Here is a 16,766-nt window from a genome sequence, read left to right on the forward strand (position 1 = left end):
AAGGTGTAGGTTGTGCAAGGAGGCCTCTGAGACAGTCCAGCACATAACAGCAGGGTGCAAGATGCTGGCAGGGAAAGGCAGCGGGGATAAATTCATCCAGGCGTTTTGAACAGCTGAATGGTTGCCATGGAGATTAGAGGATTTTTTTAAACATGCATGAAAGAATCAGAGCAACACTCCAGGTTAGAACATGACGTAAAGCTCAAAAAGTCAATTTTACATAATATTGCCCCTATAAATACAGAGTTAATGGTTTTTGTTGCTGCTTAAATCAAATTAAACGTCGGTCAGTAGGACTAATTGGTTGGAGAAGGTGCTTTTGCAGCCTGTTTTGCTCCAGGTAAACCATATGAATATTTGGCTCCATGTTTTATAGTCCATTGCGGTTCCAGATGAGGATCATCTTTAACGACACCTGAAGCTAGAAACCTGCTGCATTCTTATTATGGCTCATTTTTAAATGCCTACATTGTAAATGTATCTCAAATACCATTAAATCTGAAAATCCAGGATAGATTATAATTTATAATCCATTTCTCCATCAGGCTATAATGCTTAATGTCTTAACCTGTGCAGAGCTGCTGTGATGGCTGAGATGGAGGAAGATGATCATTAATATTTATATTTGTATTGATCTCAACCTTTTATTCCCACCCAACCTCCTGCTCTCAATGTTTAAAGTCAATCACACAAGCAGGATGTGACTCACAGTAACAGGCCGGCAGGAGATCTATCACAGACTGAAGGGGAAACGTAAGTGAGTCAGTGAGTGAAGGAGACTAATTTCAGTGCTGTATTTTAAACTGTACACTAATAACCAAACTAAATCTTCAGATTACTGCCATCAACTACACGTTTATATATTTAAATAAGAAATTATATGAATTTATAGTATCTCTTCAACAATTGTTCAAAGATTTACAAAAGTGGCAGCAGAACTGTGGATTTTTGTGAACTGAACAAAGATTAACATCTTAACATTTTGTCAGATTGTGTCTTGTGGGTTTCAGGTGCTTTGTTGCTAAAACAAATGAAACACAGATTATTGAAGAATTAATTCATTAAAATTCAAAATCCTGCAAAGGTATACTGAGTTAAATCAAAACTGAGAGAAAAAAGTTGGACATTGGAAAAAAAATTAAGGCAAAAACTTAATATTATCCGGCAATAATTACAGCTGAGAGTCTAAAGGGGACCTACTGAGCAAATTTCACTTTTTGAATGTTTTTATTCTTCCATTTGGGTTTCAACTGCTGCTAATAACAGCACAAACGTTTGGAAACACACACACACACACACACACACACACACACACACACACACACACACACACACACACACACACACACACACACACAAAACAGAGCCATTTAAAAGAAAAGTTTATATCCTTTGGTGTCTGGAAGATGAGCCATTTCAAAAACTTCCTGATTGTTAAGTCACAATCGACAGATGCTGCACTACCTAGCAACCCAAGCTGAGCTCCAGGACGTTTTGTCAGCTTGTTTTACCTCTTTATGCCTGAACAATGGTTGAAATGTGACAAAATTGTGCTACCACTTAGTGCATTCTTGTTGCTTGTGCAGGAGGCTCCACTTATGCTTTTCAAAGATGTACGGTTGTATAATTGCACATCTGTTTGCAGCCATCTTTATGTGCGTGTGTAAAGGTTGAGTTGGGGGGCGTGGCCAGCAGCTTATTTGGATTTAATGTGACAAAATGCCCTAAAATATCTCATTCTGAAAGGAGAAATGAGCAGTCTGACATCTCATTATCAAAGAATGATTTTGTGCAAAAATGAAGTAATGGACATGTTTTGTAAGATCTATCCTAACCTGTCCAAGGAAGCATAATAGGTCACCTTTAAAGAAAAACTTAAATCTAGCAGCTGGAAATCCAGAAGATGTAAAGACAACAAAGGAAATCACTTTCAGAATAATAAGTATTTTATTTTCTTCCACTGTAAGGAAGCTCCTGTAGGTAGATATTATATTATTAGGACACTTCAGGTAATTGAAAAGGGTCTAAATGTGACATATGTTCTACAAGTCAACTGACAAAACAGGGACAATAACCACAATCAATGAGAAAAAAATATAATGCAAAGTTTTTAGATGCTAATAAACAATTTAATTGAATCATGTGAGAGTTCAGCCTTTGCAGTACAAATATTTAACATAATGAAACTACTGGACAGCAGTCGAAAGTCAGTTGGTGTCCCTTTAGTTGAGAAATGGTTCATGGGTTTTTGTGTTTTGGTTGTAACTAAATTTATCTATTTTAGTTTTTTGACTCTTTCAGCCTTCCATACATGGTTGACAGCATTGTTTTTGTGAATCCTATTTTTCCATTGCTTCTGTTCTTTGAGTAGTTGTTTCTCCAGTGATGACACTGATGAGTATCTCCGTAGGTCCCTCCAGCTGCAGTGCACTGTCTTCGTATCTGAACTGGAACGACTCCCCCGCCAGGCAGCATGAGCAGAATGAAATATGTAAAGATCTTGGATCTTTAACTTTGGTTTGGCAAAAACCCATTTTTCCAGCACCCCTTCTTTGTTCCAGTCTGTAACTGTTCAAAGCTCCAAAATACTTGTAGTCCTCTACTTCAGGCAGAAACTAACCTCTAATATGAAAGACAAAACCTGGAAGGCAAAACCCCCGAACCATAATAGCTGTAAATCAGCAAAGTTAATGTAGGAGTACCTAAGTGATTGATAACAGACCCGCTGTTAATTGTCTTTGTTATGAACTTTTAAAATATGTTTTTGTTGAGTTTTTACATCTTGCAGCTTCTCAACTGCAAACAAAACAAAGTTATCTTACTAAATAAAAAAAACTGATTAAATTTACATTTTTTCTTCTTATTCTTCCCCCCTAACTTTCACTGTGTTACAAATCAATCATTTAACTTTAAAGAAATAAAACTGTTCCTAGATATTCTGCTGCGTGTAAATAATCCTTTTAGATTTCTGTTTTTCTGCCTAGAAACGTTAAATAAAGAAGAGGCATAATTTTATCCTTGGTTTGTTGCTTCAGTTTATCTGATTCTACAGTAGGACAGATTCAGCAGCACAACACTGGTGTGCAGAAACTCGTTGTCACGGTTATCTGTTGAGTTTGTAAACAGATCCAATCAGCCGGTCACATCATTGCTCCTATGTTTACTGTGACCACCAATGACATGGAAACACCATGCAGATGCACCACAGACTTTAAATGTTACTGCAGTTTTTAACGTCTCCTGAGACAAATTCATGATTCATACAAAAACAACAGCAAAGACCCACTTTCTTCAACCAAAATGTTCATATTCTTAGTGAATTTGCATGTAGCGTGGTTTCTGAGATGTTTCTTTTTGGCATTGGAAATGATTCACCCTGTGAAATACAGAATATTTACAATACCTGCAGCAAGTAATCGTTTTATAGTTGTTTTTTAAAGATTTTGGGGGGAAAAATACACACACACACACACACACACACACACACACACACACACACACACACACACATATATATATATATATATATATATATATATATATATATACAGTTTACAAATAACACAATTATGCACATAAAAGCTTATTTTTCTTCATGTGATGACATCTTGACTTACTCTGTACTTAAGTAGTCCTTGTACAAAATACTTTTAGATAGATCACATTTACTTGAGTCATTTATTGGACGGCTACTTTTTGACCGTTATTTAAGTAAAATCACGTTGAAGAAGTTCTGGTCTTGCTTGAGTACATTTTTGGGTACTGTAACCACTTCTGAATGTAAATTAAATTTCAGGAATAACTTTTGTTCCTAAGAGGAATTGGGTCCCCAAAGTATGGGTCTTGTTTGGATTTATGGACTCCATGATCTAGGTTTACACACACACACACACACACACACACACACACACACACACACACACACACACACACAGGACGATTAACAATCCTGAATGTCAGAAACAAGATTCAGCTTTCCGAGTTTTTTTTTAAACAACAGAAACATCCATCTCCCCTCTCCCACCCCTCTGCCCCGCAACGAGGGCAGCCATGGCGAACCGCCACATTCCTCACCGCTGGGAAAACAACGAATCACATCCCAGGAAGTCCGAGAGGAAGAAGCTGGCTAATGCTTTCCTGTTAAACACTAAAACACACACACACACACACACACACACACACACACACACACACACACACACACACACACAATGGGACACACACATACAGAATCAGTCCAAACCATAATTACAGGCTGCAGATGTTCGGCAGTTAAAGTTTCACTGCAGCAAAGAGTTACCCATGAGGAACCGGGATATGGAGCAGTACCAGAACAGATATTTAAACAATAAGTGCAAATGAAAGTGAATTGGGAACATTGTAGGGTTAAATCAGGTTTTAACCCTTCAACCGGGACCAGAACCACAAGTAAAGCCAGGCCTTTCTGTGTCAGTCCAGACTTTTTTGTGTGTCTTTTCTGTGAGTTTGGAGGTGATTTCTGTTTTGTTCGTCTCTCTCAGGGCTTTTCTGCTGCCCGGTCCCGTTTCCCTCCTCCGGTCGCCATGGTGACGCTCAGCTATGCAGAGCCTGAATACAGTCAGCAGCTTCGCGGAAAGAGGCCTTTGTTACCCACAACCCCCCTCTCCTCCCCTCATCGCTTTTCTGGTCGTTTTCAACTAAACTCTGGACTGGTCTCACATCTAACACCAGTATGATACCAGTATACACTACCAGTACGGGTCACTGCATGAAAAATATTCATGCATCTTGAACTTTTTTTCACACTGAAGCCCACAAACTTCAGTGCTGTTTATTGGGATTTTATTATTAGTGGGACTCAATTACAATTATAATTAATTAATCAGTTGCATTTTAATTGAAAACAAAGGGTGTTTTTATAAACCTGACAGTTTGGTAGATTTGATTCAGTTGGGACTAAAATTGCAACATTTCTTCCATTTTCAGCTGCTTTCACATTACACTGTGTCAAATGAGCTACACCTTTTGACAATCCTGTTCCCCTCCTCGCCTGTGGGGGCGCTGCTCCAAAAACTAATGAACGACACAACATGAAAACCTCTGAAGAAGACACTGAGTGCAACTTCCTTCTTAACAAAATCCAAACAAAAATGAAGCGGTGTCAGATTTTAGCGGTTCGTTGTCTTTGTCAAAAGGCCATGAGTCATTTACATCTGGGTAAATACAACCAAAACAAACGTGCTAGCCTAGCGCGTGAAATGGTTCGTTGACTTTTGCCAAAGACAAATGACGGCTAAACTCTGATGCTACACCGCTTTTGTTTACTTTGGTGAAGAAGGAAGTTGCTCTCAGTGTCTTCTGAGGTTTTTGTTTCTTTTCTTTCAGTGGTTCATGGTGCAGCGCCCCCACAGGCGAGGAGGGGAACAGGTTAATCAAAGGGTTTGGTTCCTTTAATTCAGTGTAGTGTGAAAGGGAACCGCAGCAGCTGAAAATGTAACAAATGGTGCAGTTTTGGTCCCCAATCAGGTTATACCGGACTATCAGGTCTGAAAACACACTGACACTCAAAAGATGTAGAAACCAAATAAAGTGTGGCAATAATTGAAGAAAATAAATGGAAACATTCAAGAAACAGGATTGAACAATTTCTTTGTATCAATCATGGACAAAGAAATTAACAGAATATGGTAAATAAACAACATAGATTAATCGCAGGGAAAAACACATAATGATTGTGAGATTTTTCAGTTAACATCACAGAGTAGATAATATTGAGATTGTATCTGACTAAATAGATTTTATTTCTATCATAATTTCTACAAAGCCAAAATAAGAAGTATAAATAAAACTATATGTTTTATTTTATTTTCAACAGGAAGCATTGATTTTATTGAAGTTACATATGTGTCTATGCTTCTGCTTTTAAGCTACTTCTGGGTTTTCCCCCATTATTCTTCCTACTATTATCCTTATTAGTATTATTAATATGTGATCGGTGAGATTTGAAGAGCAGAAGACCCGAAGAGCATGAAGAGGGCGGCATCATCTTCCTCCCCCTCCTGTGTGTGTGTGTGTGTGTGTGTGTGTGTGTGTGTGTGTGTGTGTACTCCCTCACTCCGCTGTTGGACTCTTCTTGCTCCGGACTCTGACTGAAGACAGAAAATATGAAATAAGATTTTAAACATCACAGGTTTTGCAGCAGCTCGGCGGTCGGAGTGTCGATGCGAAGCTTCTGCAGAAACTCGCCGGTTTTGCTTCCTCTTTTCTTGGGAAATAAAAAGGAAATCTGGGAGTCGCGCCATGGTCTGTGTGGAGGATCTGCTCAATCCAGGTCAGTTTTATTAAATAAGTCTCATTATAATGGAGCATAAAAAGTCTGGGAAATGTAAATGTGCGATGAAGTCGCATCAAGAGAGACGGAAAATATCTGGAAAATAAACTTTATATGGTGATTAAAGTCTGGATAAGAGAAATATACGGTGATGCTTTTATTTTTAGGTTTTGCAACTTGAATCTAAAACCTTTGATTTGGTTTTAGTGCATTATTAAATGCAGAACAAAGCCCGTAGACGCGGAGGCTCCAGTTATCAGAGTTTACACATGAAACCATTTTAGTGTTTTTGTCGCTGGATGGACTGAAATGTAAAAATTCATAGGAGGCTTTGAAAGTGAAATATCTTGTTTTAATCAATTTGATTTTTTTTTAATCGAGACTTTAAAATATCAAAAACAATAAACAGACATATGATATAAAATACGATCAGCTTTCTCTTTCTTTAACTATTTATTCATTAAAAAATGAGAAATAGTGATAAACTAGTGGATTATGATTATTGTTTTGCGTTTTAAAACTTTTAAAAAGATGTTTACGTTGCTTTCCTTGTCATAATGAGAACTTTAAAGGAAATGTGATGCGTTCCCTTTAAAGTTTGAACATTTTCAAGCTGTCGTCTAAAATGCCAAACTAAACAATGAAGTCACCATAAATTTAAACTGTTTGTTTGGGATGTTTTCAGCGGTAACTGGACGGATTTCAACTTCCTAAATCTCCAGTGAGGTTTTTAATGAGCTTTAATTAACTCCACAGGACGCCGCGGCTGTTTGAGTGACGGATTTTTCTAAATTTTACATAAATTCACGCAGTTCTCCGGATTTCACTATTTTTCTAGAAATTATAAGTACTAACTGAATTGGAGCGCACATTAAAGTGTTATAAACTGGAATATCTGTAGCTGAATTTGATGTTTTTGTAATGACAGGGTCAGATTTCATCGGTTTAGTTATATTTCCATGTATAAGATGAATCTGTTCTATCTGAGATCGATTATTGATGCATTGATCGGCTCTTTCTGCAGGACCATGACCTCCTCCAGCAGCAGAAAACGCGCTGCTCCTTCTCAAGGCGACCAAATGACATGAAGGACTGAAGGTTTGAGGACACAGCACCCCCTGCTGGACTCCGGCTGCAGCTGCAGGCCATGGCCGAGTCCAGTTATTCCGACCTGATCGCCAAACATTACAACTACACCGGCAAGTTCCGCAAGTCGACCCAGCAGCAGGACTCGGGTCTGAAGGCAGACTCGGTGATCTTCATCATTGTCTGCTGCTTCATCATCATGGAGAACATCCTGGTCCTGACCACCATCTGGAGAACCAAGAAGTTCCACAAACCAATGTACTACTTCATCGGGAACCTGGCGTTGTCCGACCTGCTGGCCGGCGTCGTCTACACCGCCAACATCCTGCTGTCCGGCGCCAACACCTACAAACTGACGCCGACACAGTGGTTCTTCAGGGAGGGCAGCATGTTCGTGGCACTGGCGGCCTCCGTCTTCAGTCTGTTGGCCATCGCCATCGAGCGCCACCTCACCATGCTGAAAATGAAGCTGCACAACAACGGGAACACGTTCCGGGTCTTCCTGCTGATCAGCACCGTGTGGATGATCGCGGCGGTCCTGGGCGGACTGCCGGTGATGGGCTGGAACTGCATCCGGAGCTTGCCGCAGTGCTCCACCGTGCTGCCGTTGTACCATAAGACCTACATCCTGTTCTGCACCACCGTCTTCAGCATCATCCTCTTGGCCATTGTGGTTCTCTACGCCCGGATCTACGCACTGGTGCGCACCCGCAGCCGCAAACTAGTCTTTCGCAAAGTCACCAACGGCCGAGGCAGCGCCAGCGCCAACAACAAGAGCTCGGAGAAGTCGATGGCGCTCCTGAAGACCGTCATCATCGTCCTGAGCTGCTTCATCGCCTGCTGGGCGCCGCTGTTCGTCCTGCTGCTGCTGGATGTGGCGTGTGAGACCCTGACCTGCCCCATCCTCTACAAGGCCGAGTGGTTCCTGGCGCTCGCCGTCCTGAACTCCGCCATGAACCCGCTCATCTACACGCTGACCAGTAACGAGATGCGCCGGGCCTTCCTCAAGACGCTGCTCTGCTGCACCGCCTGGATCCGGCCCAAATCCAAGTTCACGGGGCCGATCATGGGCGCGGAGTTCAGCCGCAGCAAGTCCGATAACTCCTCACACCCCAACAAGGAGGAGGCGGAGTACTCACCCAAGGAGACGACGGTGGTGTCGTCCGGGAACCTCACCTCGTCGTCATAAACAGAGACGTGGACGGATCAGACTCGTGATTCTTCATGTCTTTTATTGGATCGAAAGTCTTTGGACTAATGGAGACTCTCCAAACTGATGAAACCCTGAAATCCACTCTGCATGTAGCTCTTAATATCCGTCCGGCGTAACTTCGGACTCCAGTCCAATGTGAACTGGTGCTGTTGATGAAACAGAACATTTTCCTGCAGAGAAGGCGACGGGATACTGGAAGCACTAGGAAGGTTTAGACCAGCTCTAGAAGGGAAACGGGTTTTTTCTTTAACCAGACTTTATTCTCACCTTTCTAGACCAACTAGAACTTGTAGCACTTAAATACACTACTGCCAATTATTTAAAATGTCTCTCCTCATCCACTGCACTTAAAGAAACACCATAATCTGGATCCTGGGTGTGAAATCTATGACGGAGTATCAGGGCCAGGCTGGGGAAAAAAATTACGAGAATACAGTTAAAAAAAAAAAAAAACGAGAATAAATTAATATTACTGAAAAAAAAGTCATACACCAAGTCAATAGTACTAAAATAAACTCATTTCAAGAAAAAAGTTTGTACGACACAAAGTCATATGAGAATACAGTCGTAGCAATCCAAGAAAAAAAAGTCGTAATAATATGAGAATAAAGTCATAATAATACATAAAAAGTCATATTATTGCAAGAAAAAATTCTTACAAAAATAAAGCCACAATAATATGAGAATAAACTCATAATTACCAAAAACTGTTATAATATTTGTAGACTGGGGTAATTTGATAACTCGTACATGAAAAATAATTTTAAAAAGAGGAATATTAGACATAGGAAAAACTTAATCTGTTAACACATCAGCATCAAAATAGCAAGACTTTGAAGAGATTAAGTGATTAATTTGAAGAAACAGTCACAGACCAGACGAGCTGCTGAAGCTTTGCTCTCATTAAATAACTTTTTCTAGTAATTTTATATTTTTTCTGGTATTTTTGTGTCTTTATTCTGCTAATATTATGACTTTATTCTTGTAATAATAACAGTAATAATGAAAGTCACTTATTCTGGCCCTAATTCTCCATCACAAGTCTGGGATCTCTGGCTGTTTCCTGTTTGAATCACATAAATAGAGGAAATACATCCAAAATATCAACTTTTTAGCCATTTTACACCATTCAGGAACTAACGAGTACAAATAAGAAAAGACGTTGGTTAAAAATCTTAAAATATAAATAAAAAAACATTTGTTTTAAAATAAGATAGAAAGTTTTTAAAAATAATAATAAAAATTGAGGTTTAAATTAATAGATATTTCTTATCTGTGTGGGTAAATTTTAATTTCACAATATTTTTTATAAGTTATCACATTTTTTATCTATAAAAATAAAAAGACATAGGGTGGAAATTATTAATTGATGTATTTTCTTTCTTTTAATGAAATCTATAAATTTAAGTTAATATATTAATTTAATAATGAAATTGTTCACATAATTGGACATTTTCACTATTTTTAAGGTTTTATTTCACCCAGAAAGCAGTTCTGATAGTTATGAAATTTAATTTCATACATTTTTGGTGATTAATATGAAGCTTATTATTGCGTTATTTGGCCCTGTTAGGTTTGTTCTTCAAATAAGCTCTGAAAGAATCACAAGGACACAAAAACTTGTCTTCCTGCAGAAAGGCGTGTCAGATGAGCCAACTCCAACGGGGGCTCAGCCCTTCAATATTTATTCACTTCTAACCATAGGCGTGTCGTCATGGTGGTAATTCAACAGCACAGGCAAGTGCAGGACAATGTCTTCCAAATATGCCAACTCTTTAAGAAAGCTGCGATTGACATTCACACAGGATGTCACGTATCTTTGTAGTCAGCTGCGAAAGCCTCTTGCACCTTGTCTGGAAACATTTTCAACAGGAAATCACAACTTGTGTAAGTATAGAAAACAGCAGAAACATCAGTAAATAAATGGTAAAAAGTATCAATTTCCTATCAGGCCCAGTTATGTTTTCCATTGGTAATAAAAACCCAAACAATAACTAGTAATTATAATGTGTTTTATTGTAGTAAAATAAACGGCTAAAGACAAAAAAAATGCAGTTTGTTGTAGATTTGAGTGGAAACCGTCTGCCTTAGAGATGCTTGTGATTTCATGTTACTGCATGTAATTTAGGACATTTTAAGACTTTTAAAAACTGATTTTTAACCTTTTTGGTTTGAAGATTCAGAAAATTACTTTTTTCTTTGCAGTTTCCATTTATTTAAAGCAGAAATAAAGAGTTTGTGGCATTACATTGTGAAGCTGGAAAACAATACAGATAAAACTCGATCTTAAATCATTGGCACAAAATATATGTAGAAAAGTTTTCTAAATTGTATTTTTGTTTTCTGGATTCCCAGTTTATTTACAGCATAACGACCCAAATTCATGTTTTCACCTGTTACATTCATGTAAAAACTGTTTGGTTTTTTTGTAAAAATTGTAGAATCAGTTTGACTGAATGTGTTTTTTACGTATGTTTGTTTTGTTGCTGGTGAACTTAGGTTAGATTTTATTAATTTATATGTGACACTAAAAACTTAAATAAATTCTTAGCGTTTATGTCACGGATCCACAGCACAAAGATCACCAAAACAAAGTGAGAAGAAAAGCAGAAAATTTATCTTAAAATGGAAAAGTGATGCTCACGGTCTCAGGACCCTGAGCAGCTTTTTGGCACAAACAGGCTCCCGTAGAAGCTGCAGCATCTTTCTGTCAGCAGTACAGATATTCTGTACTGCTGACAGTAGTACAGAACAGTAGTAATAATCAATCAAGATGTTTGGTTGATTATTAGAACTTAATAAAGGAAGGAATAGAAACACAGATTTCATCTGAACCAATGAAAAAATAAAGGTCATCCATCCATCCATCCATCCATCCATCCATCCATCCATCCATCCATCCATCCATCCATCCATCCATCCATCCATCCATCCATCCATGTGGCATATGTTGTCCCAAGTTTTTCAGATTCCTTTCTAATTTTCAGTCTGATCAGAATTCCTGACCAAATAGATGATAATAAGTTATATATAGATTTTTTGCCTGTTCTTCTGTTTCCTTTGTTTTAATCTGTAATTTTCAGGGCTGATTGTTAAAACTAGAACTGGTTTCTCTCCACGGGGGGCTTCCTTCAGTCCAGGATCGGCTTGGATCCAGTGTGCAGCCGAACATCTTTTATGAGCCAAACAGGATCAGAACACAGTGAGTGTGAGCTGCTGCCCCCATGTGGTCACATGTGGAAACTGCAGGAGAATATCTGTTATCCTGTGGAAAATCTAAATCAGGAGCAAAAATTTGTGAAAAGTCTAAATAAAAACTGTTAATTAAAGATATTTCAAGAAAGTCAAGCTGCTTGGGGACAACAAACAGTTGACAGAAATGCAAACAAAAAAAAAATCACAGAGGTATCAGTGACAATGACTTTGGACTGGACCCTTTGCTAAATAAAGGAAGAGTTAATGTGTAATCAGAGCTGAACTCCAGCAGGATTTGGATGAGTTCGTCCCTCGGAAGTCCAAGGATGGATCTGGTTCTGTTCGTCACCTTGTCTCTCTGCTGTGAGTAAATATTTTCTTTGCTTTCCATCAGCAACACATCAACTCATAATGAGAGGAACTTTTAGCTGTTTTGTGATGATCTAACAATGTTAATAATTTCACTAATAAGACAACAAGACATCACAGTTTCTGATATTAAATACATTAGAGAACTAAAATGAAGGATTTTGTTTGAGTTTGAAATCAAAGTGACCTTCACTGAATCCAGTTTGCCTCTGATTTGTTGACAGATTGGACAGCAGACGGCAGGTATGTTTGGTCAGGTGAGTCACTTTTACTTTGAACAAAATAGTTCAAGAAATGATAAAGCCTGATTTAGGAGCTAAAACACTGGTGAAAAAGTCTAAAAGTTATTTATTCACACCTTGGCTCTTAATAACTTATGGGCTTTCTAGATGTAATTATCTATAAAAATGGGAACGCTCCATTGAAGTAAAAATATTCAAAGGGTTTTCTTTCATAAAAAAAACCTAATCCAATTTCTTACATCAGGTATTGTGTAAACTAGGCATTTTATTTTGAAGGGTCAAAATAAAATGCAAAACCAAAGAAGAGAAAAATAATATGGTAATGTATGGTTAGAGCGGCACAACTTGGTCTGTTGACTGGGGATCAGAAAACATGAAGCATGAAGATGTTTGTTGTTGCTCTAGCATGGCACCAGGTTAGGCGTTTGGGTTTCACCCGCCTGCCCAGTGAAAGTCCAACTGGTGGTGGAAACGCTCTCCTGAATACACCGGACAATAATGATCCGATTCTCACCAGTGAGGCATTTGATGCCCTTTAAGTAACCCTTCAGGTCCCAGAAAGAACCCAGTAGGCACTGTGTGTCTTCTAAGTTCCTTTTGAACATACTTTGTAGCTAACCTTGTCATGAAACTCCCCCTTCAGCCTTTTGTTATGGAGTAGGCCAAAGCTGTGGATTTTGTTAGATTTTTGTTTGTTCAGTTTAATCATTATTAGGTAGACATGAGTTTGATTGATAATTTTAATCAAACTAAATCCTTTAAAGGGTTCAGAGTTGATGTTAAACACATCTAAAGTCCTGAGAACTACACATTAAACTTCTGACTCAATAGAAAATTCAGGAACTTCATGTTAAGCTTTGATAGATTACAGTAGCGATTTCATGTGATTTAAAGTAGCTTATGCCTCTACTCTGCAGACAAACCTAAGATCCTGGGGAGCAATGAAATCACCGACGGAGAAACGGTGGAAATCAGCTGCTTTGTTCCCATTGACTACACAGGCGGGCTCTGCCGTCTCTTCAGAGAAGACTCTAATCATCCCTTCAGCGTGATTGTAGCAATGAGTTATGTGTGTGTTTTCAATCTGACGTCGAAGGAGCTGCTGGGACACTACATGGTAGGCAGCACGCTCAGACTCAGGTGTGACTACAGGCTCCAGGAGTACACCTCCATCTCCAGCGATGACATGCTTGTGACTGTCTGGGGTGAGAGTTGATCAGCCTATAAAGGGTCTAGAAAGTACCCCTGTCTATGAAAGTACATAAAAACACTCTCTACCATACAGGTACCAGACCCAGTCCCAGTCTGTCCATCAGCCGTCGCTTTGTGTCACCTGATGACATCATCGAGGCCACCTGTACACCTCCGGTGTTCCCCGTCTCTTACTGCAGATTCTACACAGAGGAGTATTGGTTGAATGAGGCACCCTGCAGCAGTAACATAACCTTCGGAGAGCTCACCAGGTTTCAGAAGCCCACCCTTCTGCTTCCTCTCAACCTCACCTGCACCTACTACCCCAACAAACTTCTCTCCATCCGCTCTGAGTACAGCAACCAGCAGCTGGTGTTTGTAGTCGGTATGTCTGCTGTTAGAGGAAGGAAATATGAGCAGCAAATCGTAAGGAACAGTTTGGGGCTCATTGTATATGCCAGTTCCTCTCAGTGGTACAGTTGGGAGCTATTTTTCTGTTTCCATTGTTAAACTGGCACAAACAACCGACCCAAACGACACCATTCCTGTCCTCCCTTCAGTCGTAGGTCCACAGGACAAGGGTACGGTATGGTTAGCATGAAGCTACTGGAATTACACAACACAGTCCATTGATCAGTGGACAGAAAGACATCACTGAGACATAGTAGTGTGTCACGTTTGTCATCAGATTAGCATGATGCCAAGTTAGGTGTTTGGTTTTCACTACTGAGTTCTGCTTGTCCTTTGCATTATAAGTACCTGAAAAACAACAATCTGATTCCTATAGATTATTGAATTTACATGAATTTCCGCAATCACAGAATCACAAAAAACTGGAGGGACTGGTTTCCCTTATTTACTCTATCAGTATTCTGTTGACACCCTGAAAAGCATAGTTGTCCTATAAGTAAATCTCATGCCATAGGTAACCTGTATGTACCCTGTAAGTTGCCTTAGTGGAGCGCCAAAGCACTCCCTAAATACCTCATACGTACCCTGCAAGTTCCCAATAGATGCAGGTAATCACTTAAGTCCCCAGTAAGAACCTTGTAGGTACCAGGTAAGTACACTATAAATACCATGTGCATTCCCTGAAAGTGACTTGCAGTTACCCAGGAACTACTCCTTGAGTTTTACAAGTACTTTTTAGGTACCATGTAAGATCTTCGCAAGTAAACTGAAAATACTCTCAAAGTATCTCATAAGGACCCCAAAAATACCCTTTTGTACCCTGTATAGAAAGTATACAGGTAGACTGTAAGGGTATGAACTAGGCCGATTTCCTTCTATACTTAGTTTAGTTTTAGTTTCAAGCTGTTGTTTCCGCTCAAAGTTTAGTCATGTTTGGCCTTTGAACTTCAGGAAGCCCAAAATCAAAGCTATCGTTCTTGTCCTCCAGACAGTGATGGGGAAAAATAACAGTGCACATTTTTGGGAACTTTCTACAGTTTTTGTATTAATTTGTATTGAATAATCACGGGAGCAGGTTTCTTTGTGGTCAGATTCCTTTAAATCTGCTGTCTGAATGTGCTTAGATCCAAGAGAAGTGACCTCATCAGTCAACTGTTCGGTCTCGGTGAGTGAGGATCAGCTGGAGGCGTTTGGAGACCGGACGTGGACGGCGTTTGGTGTTAATGGAACCACCGTCACCATTCAGATCACCAAGGGTGACCTGACCCTCAAAAACACCTGCAACTAGAGTCCAAACGCAACAAGACCTGATCCACAGAGAACCGCTCGGATAAAGAAACGATTATAATGAAATGTCAGAAAAAGAAAAAAATCTGGAAGATTCAAATCCAGTGAAAATAATCATCCGTCCATTTAACCACATGACCTAACAGCTAAGGTGGGCATATTTCCACTAATGTACTAATAACAGAGCTAATTTTTAATTTAGCACTTTTGAAACTTTGAAATCGTTTAGCACGCTTACCTTTTCTTAAAGGTAAGCGTTAAATTAGCGGTGAAAGCTCTATATAGAACTTTAACCGCTAATTTGCTCGACTGTAAATTTTCAGTTGAATAAAGTTTGATTTCTGTGTTGAAGTTTTGGTTCTGAGTTCTTCAAGTAGATAGACTTTTATGCTCATGCTCTTATTTTGAAGTGTTTGAAGGCCATTCATGCTGCCTACAAACGGTCTGGTTGAAATGAACTCTGTTGCGGTTTGAATATGCGATCACCGAACTGACCGGATACCGCTCCAAAAGCAGGAAGTGGACTGCAGCGCAGGGCATTCTGGGTAAATACAACCAAAAGAAACGCGCTAGCAGGAGAAATGACGCGTTTTTTTTTTTGTTTTGTTTTTTTAGCAAAGAAAAATCTAAAATCTGACGCTATTCCATTTTTGTTAACATTTTAAGGAGCTGAAAATGTTAGAAATGTAATTTTTTCAGACTGCATCTATCAGGTGGGAAAACATTGTAAAAATTGTTCACATTTTATTTGTAGATGCTGACTAATGTAAATCTGCTGCTGTGGGTTTTTCCCATTCACTGTTTCACTTGAATTACACTTAAATAGCTCCTATTGTGCTCAGGATAAAGAAATGTTCTGTTTATTGAGGCAAACCTTCTTCTCAATAAGCAGTTATACCTCAAGGTACTGCATTTGGCCACATTCAGTTTCCATGGTTTCAATGATACTTTTCACATTTCGTCCCGTAAAGCAAAGCCTCTTTCTCAGGTCTTTTTTTTCTGAAACTGCACTTTGATCAAAGTAAGTTGTTTTAAATGTACTATAAAGTTGGAGATGTGAGGATTCATCAAATGACTCAACTGCAAAAAGTCCCTGAAGCAAATCATTCATTTAATTCACATGAGCGCAGACAGGTTTGCCTTGTTTCTTTGGGGACTGCGTACTTCTGTTTACAATGTGATAGAAGAAAGGCCCAGGAATTTTCACGTTTTCTGAAAAATTTATGAGATTCATGTTAAATTTTTGTGTTGTTCATCTTTTGAAACTCAAAAATTCCAAGGTTTTTTTCTAGAAAATTTCTGAGATTAATATAAAAATTTCTAAGATTTTGGCAGACTTGTACCTCAGAACTCGATAGCCCTAATACGATACAGACTCTATAGCGTAGAGATTAAAGTCAGATTATTTTTTTTTCAGTGGACTTCATCCTCTTCCATATTCTCATATCATATCTTATATATT

The 16,766-nt window shown here is 39.0% G+C and overlaps 2 protein-coding genes across 2 annotated transcripts; both read left to right on the forward strand.

Annotated features, from left to right (window-relative positions):
- Positions 1 to 6,045: 6,045 nt before the first annotated feature.
- Positions 6,046 to 9,776, forward strand: s1pr1 (sphingosine-1-phosphate receptor 1). The gene is made up of 2 exons (XM_015043763.1): positions 6,046 to 6,310; positions 7,335 to 9,776. The coding sequence occupies exon 2, from the start codon at positions 7,458 to 7,460 to the stop codon at positions 8,583 to 8,585; it is 1,128 nt and encodes a 375-aa protein (XP_014899249.1). The 5' UTR covers positions 6,046 to 6,310; positions 7,335 to 7,457; the 3' UTR covers positions 8,586 to 9,776.
- Positions 9,777 to 11,381: 1,605 nt separating this feature from the next.
- On the forward strand, positions 11,382 to 15,547 carry LOC106954345 (uncharacterized). Its single transcript, XM_015043764.1, has 5 exons — positions 11,382 to 12,167; positions 12,398 to 12,430; positions 13,333 to 13,620; positions 13,701 to 13,991; positions 15,142 to 15,547. Exons 1-5 carry the CDS (start codon positions 12,104 to 12,106, stop codon positions 15,303 to 15,305), a joined length of 840 nt encoding a protein of 279 aa, XP_014899250.1. The 5' UTR covers positions 11,382 to 12,103; the 3' UTR covers positions 15,306 to 15,547.
- The last annotated feature ends 1,219 nt before the right edge of the window (positions 15,548 to 16,766 follow it).

This window comes from Poecilia latipinna, unplaced genomic scaffold (genome assembly GCF_001443285.1).
Source record: "Poecilia latipinna isolate Pla-1442-1.1 unplaced genomic scaffold, P_latipinna-1.0 Scaffold647, whole genome shotgun sequence".
Classification (NCBI taxonomy): domain Eukaryota; kingdom Metazoa; phylum Chordata; class Actinopteri; order Cyprinodontiformes; family Poeciliidae; genus Poecilia; species Poecilia latipinna.

Coding starts and splice junctions, on each gene's coding strand:
- s1pr1 (XM_015043763.1), top strand. CDS start 7,458: ATGGCCGAGTCCAGTTATTCCGACCTGATCGCCAAACATTACAACTAC.
- LOC106954345 (XM_015043764.1), top strand. CDS start 12,104: ATGAGTTCGTCCCTCGGAAGTCCAAGGATGGATCTGGTTCTGTTCGTC. Junction 12,431..13,332: donor CGGCAGGTATGTTTGGTCAG/GTGAGTCACTTT, acceptor TCTACTCTGCAG/ACAAACCTAAGATCCTGGGG. Junction 13,621..13,700: donor CATGCTTGTGACTGTCTGGG/GTGAGAGTTGAT, acceptor TCTACCATACAG/GTACCAGACCCAGTCCCAGT.